Raw genomic sequence first — 20315 nt, forward strand, 5'->3', positions numbered from 1 at the left:
ATTCTTTTTGTACAACATGAACAATGTAAAGTGGCCTTAAACTAGCCAGAGAATTCCCCATGTTCAAGGAAACTTTACATGAGGGGAGAGAGCTGCATACGCTGCTTCACTGCCTCCTGCAACAGCCTTCCCACAATCTGCTATGTAAGCCAATGGGTCACAGCAGAATGAAGCTTTGCCACACCCAATCTGCCATTGGCGGTGCAGCTTTGAATGAGGCAGCTGCAACTGATTCCATGTGGCTTTGGTTGATCAAATTCTGCTTTTGGTGCGTCAAACCCGGGGGTTCTCAGGCATACCAGAATTAAGACAAAAATATATTAAATCTAGATGTTCATATATTCATAGACTTTAAGGCCAGAAGAAACCATAAGATCATCTTGTCTGACCTCCTGTAGGTGCTCAAGTCATGCTGGAATGCTCTGGAATGGCATTCCAGTATTTCTGGCTCAGTTTTCGGCCAGGTTACTGAGCTGTCATCTCTCTTTCCGGAACAGGCCTGAAGCAGAAGGGGTGGAGGTGACAGTGTGAGGAAATGGTGCCTTTTCCTCCTCCACTTCTGCTTCTGGGCTATTCTGGCACGTTCCAGCACTTCTTGTATTTTTTTAATGACTCGAGCACTCCTCCTGTATATCACAGGATATCATATTTTACTTAGTTATTCCTATATTGAGCCCCAAAACCTGTGTTAGACTAAAGCATTACTTGTATTTGGCTAAAGTATGTCTTCCGGAAAGGCTTTCTGTCTTGGTTTGAAGACATCAAGAGATGGAGAATCCACCACTTCCCTTGGTGGTTTTGTTCCAGTGGGTAATCATCCTCAATGTTAAAAATTTGTGCCTAATTTCTAATTTGAATATGTCCGGTTTCAGCTTCCAGCCGTTGGTTCTTGTTATGCCTTTCTGGGTAAATTACAGAGCCCTTTAATACCTGGTATTTTCTCCCTGTGAAGGTATTTATACACTGTAATCAAGTCACCTCTCAATCTTCTTTTTTAATAAGTTAAACAGTTTGAGTAAGTCTCGCACTATAAGGCGTTTTCTCCAAACCTCAAATAATTTTTGTAGCTTTTTTCTGTGCTCTCTCCGATTTTTCAACATCCCTTTAATAATGCGGACAACAGAATTGTACACAATATTCCAGTATCAGTCTCACCAATGCCATACACAGAGGTAAAAATCCTCTCTACTCTCACTCACTACTTTCCTTTTCATACATCCCATGATTGCATTAGCCCTTTTGGCCACAGCAGCACACTGGGAGTCCATGTTTTATAGCCTAGTACCGATCCCTGTGGAACCCCACTAGAAACACTCCCATTCAATGATGATTCCATTCAATGATTTTGAGATCTGTCTGTTCGGCCTGAATGTTCCTTAACTGTTTCAAACTTTCACATTCATGTTTTAAGTATTTTCTTCTTTTCTCTCACCCCATTAAAAAAAAAAATCCTCAAAACTTACCTCAAAGGAATATTCAACATTTCTTTCATTCTTCTTGTGTGCCAATCCCTTTACTTCCACTTTTTCAACACTCACTATTAAAAGTAAAGAAATGAGAAGAATAAGAAGGAAGTCCCTAAACACCAAGAAAACTAGTTATTCTTATCTAGCACCACCGTTTGTTTTGAGAGTGAAGCATGGCAGTATTACAAGCATATACAAAAATAAATTTGCCTCATTCAGTGCACAGGTGGAATGGTGATCATTGAATGGGTAGCTGTTTAATATTTCTTTCAGTTTTCATCATTCAACGTGCATCCACATGACTTAGTTCCTGCACACCATCCAAACCCTGCACTGAACACAGAATTCTTTATTTGCTCATGGTCTTTCTATGGCACTTAAGTTTGAGTTTACCGTCACAACACCCATGTGAGGAAAGGAGATATTATCATCCCCATTTTGCAGACGGAAACTGAGGCACAGAGAGATTAAGGGGAAAAGTGTCAAACATGTCCACTAATATTAGGTGCCTGACCTTTTTCAGAGCAGTTAGCATTTTCATAGAGCTTTATATGTTCCAAGCACAGCTCCCATTTGATTTCAGTTACAGTGGGAACACTTCAGCCTGAACAGTTAAAATTTGAAAAAGATTTAAGCAATTGAAAATAGGGTCTAGTAGTGGAAGATGTTAGGCAACTTTACTGGCATTGCTGCCACCATCCCCTATGATACATTACCACAAAAGACAATCCTCCACTTCAGATTTTTGGCTACATTATCTCCATGGAAGCCTTACTTGGCTCATCAGCTGCACAAGAAAACCCCTAGTTCAACTGTGCCCTAGCCCTGATCCCACTCCCGCCCTCCGAACCCCTCGATCCCAGCCTAGAGCCCCCTCCTACACCCTAAACTCCTCATCCCCAGCCCCACCCCAGAGCCCACACCCTCCAGCCAGAGCCCTCACCCCGTCCACACCCCACTCCCCCACCCCAGTCCAGAGCCCCCTCCTGCACCCTGAACTCCTCATTCTGGCCCCACCCCCAGAGCGTGCACCCCCAACCAGAACCCTCACCCCCTCCCACACACCAACCCCAATTTTGTGAGCATTCATGGCCCATCATACAGATGTGGCCCTCAGGCCAAAAAGTTCGCCCACCCCGATCTAGATCCTGGCTATTTTAGAAACTTCCTCCTTCTCCAGCCTTGTCCTTACTCATCTTTAGTCATATGCTTTTTAGGAATCCCACAATTGTTTCATAGGTCAGCTAATGACCATGCCTTTGTGATACCAGTTTAAGTTGTGGTATGTCCCGTGTCTCTCCCCGGCCATCTCAACCAGTCTTTCTCCACTTAATTCCCCCCCATCACCGCCAAACAAAAATCAAAAACCTACCATGCATTTTCAATGTGGCTACTGTTTGCCCCATATTTATTACTTACTACCTTTTCCTATCCTAGAGCCCATCTTAATTTAAAGTTTTCAGAGACATTCCCCTGTCCTTTTTGAAACCATAATTTAATTATTTTTATTGTATTTTATCACTGAATTGTACCCTCAACACCTTAGTTTGGAGGTGGAAGATGTGGCACATTAAGAATAAGTCATCTCCCAAAGGGTTTTGAAAGGGTGGCTGTACATTGCTTTGAAGATATACAAATGCTTTAAAATGGGTAAGATGTTTTTCTCTCCATATATGTACTAAAAAGGAGTTCAATTCACCCTAAAGCATAGTTAGAATGGCTGTAGATTGAACATGGACTGGAATTAAATGCACTTAGAGATTTATCATGACCGGCAAGCAACTTTAGTTAATGTTCATGTCTCTAGAGTGGATCATAGACATTAACTGAGTGGATCATCATTTGCTGGGTAAAACTGCCTAAAGGTAAAGCACGAACCAACTTGTTGAAGGACTGGCATAAATTTCTGCAATATACACATCTTCACAGATTGACAGAGGGAAGGGAAGCCATTTAGATTTGGCAACTGTTACTCAGTTGTCTTCAAATCTTCAACCAAGTGTTACCGTATTGGCTTTGTTCTGCATTCCTTGAAGTTTTTTTAGTATTCAGATAAGATCTCTAGAGATATCAGCAAATGCTAGAGTAACTCAAGCAAGACAGGGCTGTACGTGGCTGTAAAATAAAATAGTTGTGTACGTTTTACTAGTTGGGTTATTGACATAAGATCATATTAAAAAACTATGTATGTGTATTCCCATGAATTCTCTTCACCTAAACCAGCTAACATGTTAAAACTACAACTTGCGCTGCTTATACTAGGACCATAAAATGTTAACTATTGTATGTAGAAAAAAATTCCTAATGTGGATAGCATAACTCATTTTCCCACTTAAGATAATCCATGATCAGCTACTGCTAAAGGATCTTAATTTGTTATGGGGAAAAAAAGAAGTAAATCTAAGAGAACAATATAAATAGTATAGTATCCAATCCTGTTCCCACTAATGAAATCAGTGGAGGAACTCATGCAGCAGGATCAGGACTCTCTGGGTTCTCAGCAGAATACAGTACCTTTTCCTGAGATATATTCATCTTAATTTCACAAACTGCCTTAGGGAAAAACATTGCACAGTAACAAAATATATATTTATTTTAAAGGTAACACCACATAATAGGGAGGAAGCCTGAAAAAAAACAAAAGCCTGCACAGTGGGAAACTTATTTTAGCCAATACCAACACACACCTACATAACATACCATGATGAGGCTATGTGCAAAGCCAGGTGTGTTGGTTAAATAAATCAGTTATGTAATTTATCCACTGTTCTGAGTCAATTAAATGCACTGTACTGAATACATCCCTAGCAACCATCCCAATTAAAAAAGTGTGCCATTTATCAGTCAGGTGATTAAGTGGATTCTACTATATTGGCAGCTTTGGAGGATTCTGTAAGATTCAATTTATTCTAGAGCATTCAATACAGTTCAGTGCACAGAAGTTAAGTTCCTATACTGCATCCATCACAATCATCATCAGAGTTTTCCTATTTAGATATTAACCTTCTAGTAATCTTCTCCCAACTAGTTAATGTTATTAAAAATGTCACAGGTCTAAACAAAAAAGTCCAGAACTCTGACAGTCACTGGGTGGGTGTTGGAATGGACATGAGCAACACATCTCAAAGAACAAGAGTTACGAGAGGTAGGTAACCATTTTTTCTTCTCTGAGTGCTTGCTCATGATGATTCCAAGTAGGTGACTCCCAAACAGTCCCTAAAAGGCGAGGTCGGAGTTCACCAAGTTGCAGACTGCAGCACCGCTCTGCCAAATGCGGAATCATCTCTGCCCTGCTGAGTAATGGCATAGTGCGAGGTAAAGGTGTGGACTGATGAGCACATCGCTGCCCTGCAGATTTCCTAAATGGGGACCTGTGCCAGGGACGCTACTGAGGAAGCCTGCGCTCTTGTGGAGTGCGCTGTTAGTGCTGGGGCAGGTATCTTTGCTAGGTCATAGCACATCCTGATACAGGCCGTGATCCATAAAGTGATCCTTTGGGACGACACTGAGAGCCCCCTCATCCGCTCAGCAATTGCAATGAATAGCTGTGCTGATTTTCAAAATGGCATTGTCTGCTCAGTGCTAAAAGCTAATGCTTGTCTGACATCTAGGAAGTGAAGCATCCATTGCCGGTTACAAGCATGCAGCTTAGGGAAGAACACTGGAAGAAACATGTCCTGATTTGTGTGGAATTGAGAAACTACCTTTGGGAGGAAAGCCTGTGTGGTCGCAACTGTACCTTGTTCTTATAAAAAACAGTATAAGGGGACTCGGACATCAAGGCCTTAAGCTCAGACACCCTCCTGGCTGAAGTTATAGCCACCAGGAACGCCACTTTCCAGGAAAGGTAGAGGAGAGAACATGTTGCTAGGGGCTCAGAAGAAGGGCTCATCAGCCTCTAGAGCAGGGGTGGGCAAACTTTTTGGCCCAAGGGCCACATCTGAGTGTGGAAATTGTATGGCGGGCCATGGATGCTCACAAAACTGGGGTCAGGGTGCGGCCGGGGGGGGGGGGCAGAGGAGTGAGGTCTCCTCTACCACTCCGAGTTGTAGGAGTGTTTGCACCTCCTATACGAGTAATTGCTCATGAGAAGAGTCCCTGAAGAAGGTGAAGGTGGGTGGGAAGGGGGAGGAAACTGAATTGGAGAGAATATCCCAATTCAACCACGCTCAAGACCCACTGGTCTGAGGTGATTTGTGCCCAGGCATGGTAGCATGGGATAGATGATTCATGAAGGGAGGGGAAGGATCTGGACTGGTGCATCCCATCTTCAAAAGTCTGGCTTGGAGGCTGAGGGCAGCCTTGCTGAACCCTGGCCCTTGTTAGAGGAGGGCTCAGAAGGTCTGCATCTATTACTTCTGCCTCGCTTCCTGCTACTGTCCTGTCTGGGGGGAGGGGAGGATTAGGGTAGAAGCAAGGGGTAGGCTGTGGCTTCAAATATTTCCTGCGGGCGGGGATGTATGAAGCCCCAGGGACTTCAGTGTTGCCCGTGAGTCTTTAAGGCTGTGGAGCTTAGAGTCTGTTTGCTCCAAGAAATGCCATGAGCTGTCGAAAGGCAAGTCGAATTGTCTGCTGAACTTTGTGCAAAAGTTCCGATGCCTGAAGCCATGAGCTCCTTCTCATAGCTATGGCTGTTGACATAGTCCAGGTTGCCAAGTCTGCAGAATCCAGGGAGGCCAGTTAGGAGGTCCTCGCAATGACCTTGCCTTCCTCAAGAACAGCAGCAAACTCCGAACAAGAGTGAGCCAGAAGCAGATCCTTTAATTTGGACAATGTGTTCCAGGAGTTAAAGCTGTAGTAGCTGAGGACTGCCTGCTGTTGCATCCTCCACCTGACACTCCCGCACTGGGGATTCCACAAGAACCGGACTCAACGGACCTCCCTGTGAGGCTGGAGTGGGTGGTGCCAGCTGGGTCGCAGCAGGGTGTCCCAGCGAGGGACGCAGCCCACTAGTGCCTCCTTGCTCTGCTGCTCTAGTGGGAAAGCAACCTCGGTCAGTCTTCTTCTTGTGTGACACTGGCGAATGGGAGCGGTGCTGTGCACTCACACTGGAGAAGGTCTTTGGTGCCGGGGAGGAGCACTGCCAAGGGTCTCTATCCTTTCTCTGCACTGCGGCCTATCTTACTGCGGATGGCGCACTCCACACCAAAATGCTGAGCTGGGGTTGGACACTGCCTGTGCTAGCTGGGGATGAAGGGCTGACTCCATGAAGAGCAGTTTTAGCCTAAAGTCCCTCTCCTTCTTAGTCCTTGGGTGGAAGCCTCTTCAGATTTTGCACTTCTCAGTCTAATAGACTTCCCCCAAATGCTTGAAGCAGGAGTCATGTGGGTCTCCCTTTGGCATAGCACTTCAGACAGGAGCTGCACGGTTTGAATCCCTGAGACTGAGGCATACCCCAGTTCCTGGGAGGGGGAGAACGCGGTGGTGGTGGGAAACCCCCAACTAAAACGTCTCTTAACTAACTATGAACTAATGAAAACTATCTAATCCTAAATTTAACAATTTATTGGTACAACAAGGGAAAGTCTACTAGGGGATCACTTGCCATAGCAAGAGAGGAGAGCTGCTTCAACGACCATCACTGGTGGTAAGAAGGAACTGAAGAGGCAGCGGGTCAGCAGGGACCTACATTCACCGCCATGGAGGTGCGACACCAGGGGGTTCCACAGCTGACCTGACAGGTACCGCTAGACGAAAAACTTTCCAACGACTGTGCACGTGGCACGCACACACCTACTTGGAATCAACATGAGCAAGCACTCAAAGAAGAAAAAGTTGTACCCCTTTTTTTGCTGCTTGATAGATTACAACACAGAATCTATCTCATTTACTCAAAACCCCCTAGGAATTACTTAGAGAGTTAACTGGGCTATATCATTAAAATTACACTTAAACTTTCATGTGGTACCTTGCCAGAAATCCCCCTCTCCATCATCAGGATCATAATGATATAGCTGTAATACATATTGTTGCATAGAATGAAATGAGTAGTGATTTCAACTCAGACTGATACACATATCCAGTCCACAACAGCAAAGACACCACCTGTTGTCACTGGCAGTTGGGGCAAAAGAAGTGTCCAGGACCAGACTAGTAGGGTTGTTGAACCACCTCTCGAAAGTTGGCTTGCTGCTTGGGATTAAGGTAGTGGTAAAGCAAGGAAGCTTCATTGTTGACACCCAGTGGAATGCTGACCATTCATACAAATCATAACTTGAATAACTTCTTCTCTTCAACATGCCATGCAAATGGGGGTGGACGGGGAGAAGAAAAAATGGTGGTGTTTAGGAAGAAGCTTCTTTTGGGGGCAGGTCATTCCCTAACAGTCTACCATGGGGTTTCCTGTGCCTTCCTTTTAAGGATTTGGTACTAGCCACTGTTAATCACAGATAACTGGACTAGATGGACCACTTACCTGATCCAGTATGGCAATTCCAATGTTGAGGTTTTTTTTAAAAAAATTCAAGATTAGCAATCACAGCAATGAAGACTTCAAAAGGATAAACAATGTAACACACATCAGCAAGGTAAGAACCAATATTTCAAAAGTAAACTCTGCAGATGAAAAAATCAAACATCTGTCTCCTTTTACAATTAATTTTAAGGGTCTTATCAACAGAATTTACAATGCCCTGGTTTTCGTTTTCTTATTTCATAGATGGCTTAAACAGGCTGATGCTTTTTTCAGGATACGTTTCCTGTCATGTTTCCTGAAATCAAAGACCGGTTATAGAGGAAGGCCTTTGAGACATTTTTGTATATAGACAAGCTTAACAGAAGAATAACTAGACTGCAAAGAGGAGCGTGAAAATCTGACACAGCAAAGCAACAGAGCTGACCAAACAGGGATTAAACTAAATGATTCTTGTGGTCCCTTCTAACCCTATGATTCTATAGGGTAAATCACAAAATTAAAAACTCTCCATTTAGAACAAATGCTTTGGAAGCCTTTCAGTGAGAAACAACCATGCACTCAGTGTGAAAGAGTATTTTATAATACATAGTATTTTATCTGCACATAGGTTCAACTTACATTGTATGCAGAATAGTGGATACACGATTTAAATTGTAAGATCCACATGGCAGAGACTGTGTTGACTTTAATACAGCGACCAGCACACCGTTGGTACTCAGCAAATAAAGATGAGAGAAGCTAGAAGTCACAATTAAAAAGGCAAACCTCACAGGTGAAATTCTATGCCCTGTGTTATGCAGGAGGTCAAACGACATGATCATAATAGTCATTTGTGGTCCTAATCTATTAACTTAATTCATGAAGCTTTGTTTCCTTACAGGAACACTGAAGCATTCAAAGAAAAGTACAACTGATTAAATGTTTGTTTAAAATATGTGCTTGTCTCAAGGAATTAATAAAACACATTCCAAGTAATTGTTTGCTCACAGTTTTTAAACAAATGTACAGTATAGTATCTTAAAAAATAAAAAGAGAAGTCATGTAGGAGTACCTTTCTAAAACAAAAGAATCCCTAAAAATGCTGGTAGAATGCCAGGAAAAGTAGAAGTGTGGTAAAAAAAAATAGTCATTTGTGCATAATATAAATTAACTTCTTTAACTTTTAAAAACAATTTGAATAAACCAAGCACATACATTAAAAAAGCCTCTTGGTTTTAAATTTCTCTACGAGTCTTTTTATCTCCCCTACCATAAAATGCTTTCAATAAAAAAGGCAGATATTTTCCCTCATTTAAAATCATTTATCGTCTGGATCCTGAGAGTAGTGGAACACGACAACTTCTCTTGAAGTTGGCACTATTTTATGCAATAGAATTATGAGATCCCAGCAAATACATGAATGGATCTGCTGCTGTACCAAATTTACAATGCTAAATTTTGCGATCCAGTTACCATCACATTTTATTTTACCTGCTCTCTACCAGTCAGCACACAAAGATTCACATACTGCAAGCCTAGAGGGATCCATAGAGAATTAAAAAAAAAAAAAGTTGAAATTTTGTATATAAATGACAACATGGAAATGGCTGGCCAGGTCTACAGAAGGTGGCCATCCTGCCCAGGAAGCTGAAATAGATGGGAATTGAGGGCTCAGCACCTTTCAGAATAGAGCACTCAGAATTTGGTAGTAGTTTGCAATAGTGTATTAAATTCAGTAACAAGTGAGATGAGAAACACAGCACAGAGTGGAAGTTTAGGAAACTACATATTGTAACTCCCTTTAACAAATTCTAAATAGTCACTCATCATCACAGCAAATCCCACAGGGACGTGGCCTCCTTACAAATCGACACCTGGATCGATCTCCGGTGATGTGGTCTGATTGTATATCCAAAAATTTTTTTAACATTAATTCTCAATAAACAGAGCTGTGATTATAAACAGAGAGAAAATTGGCGACATTGATCTGTCCTTGATATCTCCCCACAGGAACCCTCTGTTTTGAAGAGAGTATCCCAGAGGCCCTACATTTTATAAATACTCAGTTGAACTTTCAAACTTATGACCCAGTAGGGTCTGAATCATTAAATATTAAAAGGATGACATAGAAACCTTTAGACTTAAACTATGCTCCATTTACCAAACAGCAAGAAAAACTACAACTTCTTTTGCCACACATTAACTCACTCAGCAACCATTCCTGAGCACTGTCAAAAGCAGGAGCCATCCAATCTGCACTGAAACATTGAGGAGGGAGAGTGGGAAGGGTGAGGTATTTAAACAGAGATGTCCTTTCTTTTATTTTGGGGGCGGGGGGGGGGGGAGAGGATTGTGTACTATTACAGAATCTCTCCTTTTGGGAGAGGAAAGAGAAGGTGAAGAAGAGGAGAAATACACATTGTATCACTTATAAAAGCTGCAGATTTGATAACAGACAATTTTATAAAAAGTATTACTGCAAGAATTACATAAATGCTAAATTAAGTTCTAAACTGACAAATTTACAAATGCACATCACTCCCAGAAATGGTAGCTAATTATAGTAACATCAGAAAAAAGAGCATCAGTAAGTAAAATATACCAAAAGACCCTTTCGACACTCTCTAAAACTAAGAGGTGGTACCCTAACAATGAGTGAAGGAGGATGCCTTTACAAGTCAGTGTTTCTTTTTGAAGAATCTCTAAAGGTAGCTAAAAGAGGAAAGCTGGCTCCAAAAAGGATGAAATGTAATGCATTATGTACAGTTAGGTATCGGATATGTTGATCTGTCACATAAGGATGCTCCTTTTTATTGTTATATTAGTGATGAAATGTAAATTATTAAAGCTCTTGTCACTTGGAAATCACCAGAAAGAGTAGCATGATTTGCTGCCAGAGGATTAACCTGCTTTCATGTAAGAAGTTACCTAATAAATAATCACCATCTAATCAAGGTATGCAACATGGACATTACATCAACTGATCTGGCAGCCTCTATACAAGTGCAAGGTCTGTTTCTGCTGAGAAGTATTCAAGTTGTGTAATAATTTAATACATAGCTTATACGTCCCTCTAGAAATGAATGCAGACTATGACAGCTGTTGAAAAAGCATGAAAGAGTAGTATGATCTTCTGACATGGACAGACCGAAACACTGTCCTCATGAAGCTGCAGCAGAAGACAGAAACACAAGGGACAATCTCTCCTCATCTGGGAGCAAGTATAAGGTGACTACTTAACGTTACTGTGCACAGTTCCTTCCCAATGACTGGATTTTTCTGCATAAAAGCACGTATTATACTGTTATCAATCTACTAAGTTCATGCATATATTCTTCTAGATGGAGACTGGTACACTTGTAACTCAGCAACTCAATTATGTACTTATCGATGTGGAAGTGAAGAAACACAGTTGTAAAGCAGAACACTCAAAATGTTCTTAAGAGCCCTATGAAGTGTTCTTGTCGCTGGGTCAGTCCCAGGATATTAGAGACACAAGCTGGGTGATGTAATGTTTTTTATTGGACCAACTTCTGTTGTGGAGAGAGACAAGCTTTCAAGCTACACAGAGCTCTTCTTAACCTAAACGTTTTATTGAGGACTTCCCTAAGTGTACAGTTACCTTGAGGGAACAATCCCTTCACTAGATCCAAAGACCACCAAGGTGGCAGACTTTTGTTTTGTGAGGTAATAGCGTTTATCAGATTTACTCAATTTTCATAGTCTTCCAGTCTTTTTGAGTTTACGTATCTCAAATTAAAAATTAGGAATAGGATCATACTCCTCAATATGATCCTATACCTAATATTTAATTCCGCAAATTAAATATTAGAAATAGGATCATATTTGGTAAATTCTTCCTCCTGGCTCCTAACCTGCCTATTGGACCAGCTCTGTCAGGCTCGTACTATTCCTTTCCATTTTCCTCTGATGTAGAGGGGGTAGGACCAAGCGGCATGGTTTACCCTTGAATCTGAACAGTTTTTCATTTAGAAGAGGCAAAAGTAGGGGGGAGGGGAAAGGATAAAATCCTACAAGGAATCCTGACAGGCCTTTGCTTTTTCATCCACTTGTGCAATTTAAGATAGTGGCCAAACCAGGGTCTACTATAACAGCTGCCTCTGGAACCTCTCAGTAGTTGCTATCAGTATGTCATCTTATCTCATCTTCTGCATTTCTTCTTGTTGGCCTGTTTTCCCTTCTCTTGGGTCTGCTCTGCAGATGGGAAGCAGAAGTTTTACAAGGCTCCTCGCATGTAGTTGTTGCCACAGAGGACCCTTTTTCCTTCATGGAGGACAGGAGTTCCTGGGGGAGTAAGAGAGGGAGAAAGAACTATCTATCCTAGAAAGCTTAGTAGATAAAATGTCAAATGATGGTGGGATCCAAATGAGCCTCACAATGGGGCATATTGTCTTTCTGTAGATGCCCACCATAAAGCAGCAAAGAATTGCCCCGTTGAGAGCTGCCTCTTAGACAGTGAGGAAACTGGAGCTGTGAAGAAAAGGAGCTATAGCCAGAAAAGAGGCAGTGAAACAGCTCGTCTTCTGTTTGTCTCCACTGCCTACTCTAGAAGAGCAGCAGCACACTGTGGCTGGAAACTGGTGTTCTCCTGGTGCAGTGAAAATAACTTTCCACTCAACAGCAGTGATGTCCACAGAATGCTAATGGTGGGAATACTCAGGAGAGCTGTCATTTTTCCTTGCTACTTGGAAATTAAAGACTTTCTTCCAGTTTATAGAATGCGTTTAGCACTGGGCTCAATACACAGGTTTTTTGTTGACAATGTGATCCTAGTTCAATTTAAAATAATACCCAGAAACCTACAGGCTGCATTATCCCACAGGAAGGAATTACACAGCTTTAAAAAAGAATGTCAATTTATTTTTTGGCAGCATATGGAAAACTCAATATTCATGGGCTATGTCCCCTGCCTCCATTCAAATGGCTACTATTCAGCATGATCCTATTTCCTCAGTTTGGTTCATTTCATTTGCAGACTGAGTAACCCTTTCATGTTTCTCCAAAACAGGATCTAGATTAAAAATAACCCAAACCCTTGCCCATGTATTTTAGCTCTTACAAGCTCAAATCAAAACAATGTATGAATTTAATGAACAGAGAATAATGTTGTCAGCATTTTAGCTAGCCACAAAAGGCCACAATGTTTACCGACATAATCGTTCCAGGATTTTATTATATTTAAGGGGCTATGGAAAAACATCTCACTGTCTGCACTCAACGTGGGAGATGACTCATATCTGGAGAGGAAAATCTAAAGCCCAGATGAATATCATTCAGCTGTTTTCAGAAAAAAACATATGTTCAAACACTAGAACCTAAATAATTGAAGTTTTTCTTACCAAATATTTTGGGCTATCAGCACTAAGTTTTGTGTTACCACTGTAAAACTGGATAGCTTACTCACTTTACAGACAGCTGCCACGGGTTTGCTTGTTTTTTTTTAAAAGTTAAAACATATTTGTACTGAATAATTTATTCAAAAAGAGCTGCTGTACTAGACATATTGTAGATCAGCTCCTGGCACTCTTACGAAGCGTGAGAACAGTCACATGCTAAACTAGACAGGTGCTATTCCTTTAAAAGTATACTTTTCATGGACACATAGCTAAAACTATTATGTGGTAGGCAGAAAAGGAGGGGGGTATTGAAACCTCTGACAACAAAATTGAACTGTGTAGCAAGGACGAGGAAGGCTTCAAGAGTCCTATCTTATTAGTCACAGATACCGCAGCTACAGAGGAAATGTTTATTTTTGCTTTATTAAAAATACTCTTCAAAGGTTGGTTTAAGGAAAAGTGTCCTCTATAAAAGCACAAAATACCTGCACAGTAATCTTGCATGCCCCTCTTTTTTACAGGGTGTGTGTGTGACAGGGAGTACACTATTCAAACGTAGGCACACAGTTGCATGTGTAGGCAGGCACCAAACCTGCAAAGATGTGAAAGTGTGGCCATACCTTCATGAACTGTGAAGAAACTCCCTACTGCCTTATACTGCACAGTGTATAAAGTTAAGCATGTGCAGGATTGAGGCCTCAATCTGAACATATAATTACTATATTTGTGTACACAAACTAGGTAACTGTATGCATAACTGCATCTAATTAGCTATTCGAATATACAAATGTGGGGAATACATGTCAATTATGCATACAAGTGGATGCCTGACTTGCCTAAAAATCAGGCCCAATGTTTTGTCTTAGTTTTCAAGTTAGAAGACAAATGGTAATTTTCTCTAATCAGAGTAAAGTTCTGATTTTCAGAAGTGTGCTCATGAAATTGCTGTGACTGTATGCATAAATGCTCAGTTCCAAACAGTTTCAGTACCTGAATATTTCTGCACATACAGTTAAAGAAACAGGCTTTTCATGTCTAATCACAAATTCCAAACCAGTGAAAAATATCTTTTAGCGTAATCTACAACAGAGCAGATATACAAAACTTTGTTTGTAAATTAAATATGTAACTTTTTGGAGAAGTAATGTGCCCACACCGCGAACCACACTTTACTTTTAGTCTGGTTCTAACTGACCAGGGGATTGTTTTATTTAATGTCCTTGCTCGGTCTGCCTCTGAACATTAGGAGTTCTAGGCTTTGGGGTTTTTTTTTTTTTTTTTTTTTTTAAAGGGACAGATCTATCCTACAGAGAGAATGCTCCTTGGCAAGAATTTTTAATTCAGCAAGAAACAAAATGTAACTAGTTGACTACAAATCCTAGTTCCTTGGTGTATAACTTGGTGTATAAAACAATCTCAAAGAGAGCCATTTTCTATGGAAAAAATATGTACAAGTTTAGCTGTACTAGGAGTTAGCCTCTCTCTCTGCCCACAACACATATAAATTGTACTAAAATGCAGGCCAAACTAAAATCCCACCACCTCCCAAAGAGAAAAAACCTAATGAAACTGAAGATTCCAAATTTCTAGATACATCTAAAACAGATATATGCTGTCACCTGAATAAAGGCATCTGAATAAAGACACACCCCATCCTGGCACATTTTGGAAGGAACCCATCCAGAGAAGAGCACTGTACACCAAATTTATGTTTCTCCTGCAAATGGGAGTCTTGATTTTCTCCTGGGTTGTAAGAAACAGCCTCAATTCAGAAGGCCAGATTCTTACACCTTTGGCCACGATGACTAGAGTGGCCCCATTTAAAAACTGTGAAATAACTGGTAAAATAAGAGTGCTATTTCACCGGCATACAAGGATAAGACTCTGGTCCAACATAATCAAACTACATCAGCTCTATAAGAATGGAATTATTAGTAGAAAGTCCTATTCTAAAGCACCCACAAATATTATTTGAAATAACGTATGTTGCCAGATATCTGTAACTTACATTAAAAGTTTCTCCTCTGATCCAAAACCATGATTAAGTCAATAAACTCCCCAGGTTCTACATTCATTCAGATAAATGGGGAACTAATATGTATAAGGTTAATTTTGTTTTCCATAAAATATTATTCTAGTCCCATTATCTGAAACAAAAACATGAATGTGTCCAATCAGGTCTGAAAAGGGTGTGCAGATTGAAGTTCTAAGATTAGAATTTGACTGAATCCACCAGATTAGGATCTGATTATTTTATTTATATTTTTATTTACAACATGTTCAAAACATGAATTTGTGGTCTGCAGTACATAGCCATGTTAGTGTACAAGGGACCACGTCAGTGAGATTACAATGCAGCTGCTGCTGGGACAGCATGCCTTGGCTTGTGGTGCTATCTGGTGATAAAAGACCAAAGTATTAAGAGTAGATGGCAGCCTGCTCAAACCTTTACTGAATAATTTCTGCAGCTCTGAACAAGTTAAAATCTTGTAGTTCTGAAACAAAATGCAGCAAGAGCATGTATTTCAAACTCACCAACAAAAAAATTATTCAAGCTAATCTTTTCAAGTTAAACACCAGATTTGTTGGACCAACCCACAAGAGGCAAAAAATCCAAGTTAAAACATTGTTCTTACTATTTATTATTGACCATGTTTATTACAGTAGTCCCTAAGGGCCAGTGAAGATTGGGGCTCTATTATGCAAGGCACTGCACAAACACAGTAGCAGACTGTTACTGCCCCAAAGGAGTTACAATCTCAATAGACAAGACAGAGAACTGTGGGAATGGGTATAACACACAAGCAGAATGAACGCAATGGCAACAAATATGTTAGTGCCACAATTTTTGGGGGGTGGAGGGGCAGGAGTCTAGTTAGAAGAGAATATGCTAAAAGATAAATGGAAGGGAAGGAAGATGAGAGGGTCCTGGCAAGGGAGAAGAGAGTCAGAGAAGCAGATGTAAAATGGAGTCCAAGCAAAGCGTCTCTGAGGGACTTAGAGGGAGAAGGCTGGAACAAAACAGCCCATCAGTACAGGGCAGAGGAAGTCCAGTCAAAACTAGAAAGTTTTCGGAATGTTTAGAGGTCCCTGCTTTGGCTGCTCCTATTCCTACTGGCTGGAGTCTCTGCAGGTTTATCGAGTTCACATGGTGGGACAGAGGAAAGGGGAGGCACCACATAGGTCCTAGTGCCCCTGTAGCTGCTGGATATGGTTTTCATCGGAACACCTGGTCGAAAAGGGACTGCTGACCGGTGGTGCAGCAGGGCTAAGAGACTCCTTGGCTCCACATGGCTCCCGGAAGCAGCAGCATGTCCCCCCTTCAGCTCCTAGGCATGGGCAGCTCTAGGCATGGCCAGCTCCTAGGAACCATGGCCAATGGGAGCTGCAGGAATGGTGCCTGTGGATGGGACGGTGCACAGACCCGCCTGGCCACGCCTCCTCTTAGGAGCCAGAGCGGAGACATGCCACTGCTTCCGGGAGCTGCCTGAGGTAAGCGCCGCCTGGAGCCTGCACCCCCTCCCGCGACCCAAGCCCCTGTTCCAGCCCTGAGCCCTCTCCCACCCTCCGAATCCCTCAATCCCAGCCCAGAGCACCCTCCTGCACCCCAAACCTCTCATCCCCAACCCCACCCCTGAGCCTGCATCCCCAGCTGGAGCCCTCACTCCCCCCTGTGCCCCAACACCCTGCCCCAGTCCTCATCCCCCTCCCGCCCTCCAAACCCCTCATCCCCAGTCCAAAACCCCCTCCTGCACCCCAAACCCCTCATCCCCAGCCCCACCCCAGAGCCCACACCCCCAGCCAGAGCCCACACCCACATCCTAACCCACTGCCTCAGCCCAGAGCCCCCTCCCATACCCTGAACTCCTTATTTTTGGCCCCACCCCACAGCCCACACCCCCAGCCAGAGCCCTCACTTCCTCCCACACCCAATCCCCCTGAGCCAGCCTGGTGAAAATGAGTGAGCGAGGGAGGGTGGGGAGAGTGAGTGAGAGGGAGAGGGGAAGGAGTGAGTAGGGGCAGGGCCTCGGAGAAGGGGCATGGCAAGGGGTGGAGCAAAGGTGTTCGGTTTTGTATGAGTAGAACGTTGGCAATCCTCCTGATGGAGCACCTCCTCCACAGGTCTGGGTCTCAGGGGTGTTGGGGAGACAGGTGAGTCTGGCTGGGCCTCCTTGAACCCCCTTCTTCCCCAGTGCAGCAGTACCTGCTTTGGCTGCTTCTGCTCCTACCAGCTAGAGTTTCTGGATTTATCAACTTAAATGTTAAATCCTTAATTTTCAGTATTGCATGTGCATAAGTGCATGTTTTTCTAAAAATGTAGGCCCCAACATTCTGATTTATGCTAATTTGTAAAAAACCAAACAAACAAACCCCCCCCCCCAACAATCTTGTGTTCAGTAAAGCATGACTGCACATTTTGGTTCCCAGTAGGGATACGGCAATAATTCAGCAGGTGAAATAAAGTTAATACTCAGCATTTGCAGGTCACCTTTTCAGTGCATTGTAGAACCATTAGATAATTAATCCTCACAACATCTCTGTGATCCTGATATAAAGAAAAAAAAAAAAAGAGATAAAGCCTATAAGGAAACTGAGGTAGCGATTTGAACTGTATTGGTCAAAGCCACTGGGAATCCCTGGTAACTGGGATTAAAGTCACAAGAGGATGTCCTCTAACCATGAGACTATGCTATATCTTGAAGAAAGGTGATGGATACAATCACATTTTAAATTTCAGTGCTCTGCCCCCACCAGGCCTTGCTAGCAGATACCAATCGGAAGACCTCTACAAATTCTTTAATATCAGCCTATTGAATACCATTGTTTTGATTGAATACAATAGGCTTTATTTATTTTAAACTCCCTCCATACACCAATTAATACCTATGTCATACCAAACCTGCCTTTATAACGCAATTGAATCGTTTCCTCTCTTACACCCATCCTCATATGACTGCTTATAGGAAATTATTTCCCAAACACTTCATAAGCATTAGTTACCAATCCTATCTCCATTTAAATTATACAAATTGAATAATTCATCCACAGAGGCAGAAAACACAACAGAAGAATAATCCTTCTAATGCATCGTTGTGCTTTATGCCACTTCCTTTCAGCTGTGTATATTAATGATGTAATTTCAGCAGGGTTATCCTTTCCAGTTCTGTTAAAAATAGCATGTGCATGATACACTGATGAAATGGATCCACTCTAGGTGGTGAGGTAATGCAATAAATCCATTGCTCTTTTACAGAGGCATAAAGAGCAAGTTAGAAAGGAAAATGAAGCCCTTACTTTTCCACTTAGCTCCATTTTTTAATTTGGAAAACAGTCCTGTAAAATCATTTTTACTCTGGTCCAGGGGGTCTCAAAATGTGGATCGGGATCACAAAGTGGGTCCCGACCCCATTTTAATGGGGTCACCAAGGCTGGTGTTGGCCCCGGACCCCAGCAAGTCTGAAGCCCAAGTCCAAGCCCCACTGCCCAGGGCTAAGGTTACATGCCTCCCCGCTCAGGGCAGAAGCCCTTGGGCTTCAACCTCCCTCCCCCACCCTCACCTGGGGCGGCAGGGCTTGGTCAGGCTCGGTCTTTGGGTCCCCCCATCCCGGGGTAGTGTAGTAATGTTTGTTGTCAAAAGGGGTTCACGGTGCCATGAAATTTGAGAACCGCTGCTTTAGTCATATGCACTGTTTAACATAATTACATATTGAAAGATTTTCCAGGGAAGAGTTACCAACAGACGGTGGAGTTTGGGCACCTCAATAATGTTTTCCTCCTTTCAAAAACATTTAGGTTTCTTGTAAGTTTAACCTTAACTCAGAACTTTCCGCTTTAAGTAGTTGGTATTTATATACTACAACATTAATATAAGGATTTATTTTATACCAGGGGTTCTCAAACTGGGAGTCGGGACCCCTCAGGGGGTTGCGAGGTTATTACATGGGAGGGGGTCGCAAGCTGTCAGCCTCTACCCAAAGCCTGTTTTGCCTCCAGAATATATAATGGTGTTAAATATATTTTAACGTGTTTTTAATTTATAAGGGGGGGGGTTACATTCAGAGGCTTCTTATGTGAAAGGGGTCACCCGTACAAAAGGTTTGAGAACCACTGTTTTATACCCTTAAACTAACGAGATGTACAGTCAACCTTAACTTCAAAGGGCTCTTTTGTGTATGTCAGAGACGTGAGGCATTATCTCCATTTTACAGATGGGAAAACTGAAAACAGAGAAGTGAGTGACTGACTAAGGTCATATTCAGGAAGTTCCTTCTCACAGCTATGGTTAAAACTCAGGAGCCTGAGCCACAAGACCATCTTTCCTTCTTTTATAATGGCTCCTTTAAAGAACAGCATTTAAACTGGAGAAACTTCCAAAAATAAATTATATTTTTACATTCCATTGTCTTTCATGCATTATTTCCTGTGCTACATTTATAAATCAAAAGATACAGAAAAACATGTTACATTTGCACTTCAATTACTTGCAAATCTGAAAACATTCCATGATTTTTGATCTTGTGCATTGAGACATCTGATATGCAAATCCCAGAAGCGGCATCAGCTGGACCTTAGAATGCAACAGGACATTTTTAAAAAGTGAAAGCTTCCTTCTTTAAAAGCATTTGTCCTTCAATTGAGTTTACAAGCTACCATTTGCAAGAGGTCTGACCTTAGTGCGAGTTTGATTACACTGGTTGTTTCTTTCTCACAGTCCATCAGTTCCTTATGCCAAATACTGAATATGTGAAATCATGACCACTTCCATGGCAATAAACTGTTGTCCAACACAAGATACATTCACTTTAGAATTTAAAAGAAGGGGAGCAGAATAGAGAAATATTTGCAGTAATAGCAGGAGAAGCAGAGAAAATTGGTGGCAAAGCAGACAGATTTTTAGGAAGTGTTCTTATATTTCCCCTCCACCCACCTCCTCATTTTTAAACCAGGCCAACATTGTCATGTCAGTGTTCATTACTGGAAATATTACATCTCCTCCTGCTGCTTATTTCACTATTCAAATCCACAATATACGGTTTGTGATTTCCAGCGTTGCCAAGTCTTGCAATTTTATCTCAAGTCTCATGATATTTGGTATTT

General features: G+C 42.0%; 1 protein-coding gene and 1 long non-coding RNA gene across 3 annotated transcripts in view; one reads left to right on the forward strand and one right to left on the reverse strand.

The window, feature by feature from the left end:
- The window catches only part of ZCCHC14 (zinc finger CCHC-type containing 14), an 89839-nt gene that overhangs the window by 24793 nt on the left and 44731 nt on the right, over window positions 1-20315 (reverse strand). The window contains exon 3 of the mRNA XM_084644445.1: window positions 1464-1537. Coding sequence (XP_084500571.1) covers window positions 1464-1537 — 74 coding nt within the window. The remainder of the gene's footprint in view (window positions 1-1463; window positions 1538-20315) is intronic.
- LOC311528927 lies at window positions 10070-19576 on the forward strand. Of its 2 annotated transcripts, none has more exons than XR_014713724.1 (3): window positions 10070-10148; window positions 10938-11088; window positions 19427-19576. It is a non-coding gene; the product is annotated as an uncharacterized lncRNA (long non-coding RNA). The 2 variants fall into 2 exon arrangements; XR_014713725.1 differs by having other exon boundaries at window positions 10081-10153.

Source organism: Lepidochelys olivacea, assembly GCF_965140295.1.
Source record: "Lepidochelys olivacea isolate rLepOli2 genome assembly, chromosome: 12".
Taxonomy (NCBI): Eukaryota; Metazoa; Chordata; order Testudines; family Cheloniidae; genus Lepidochelys; species Lepidochelys olivacea.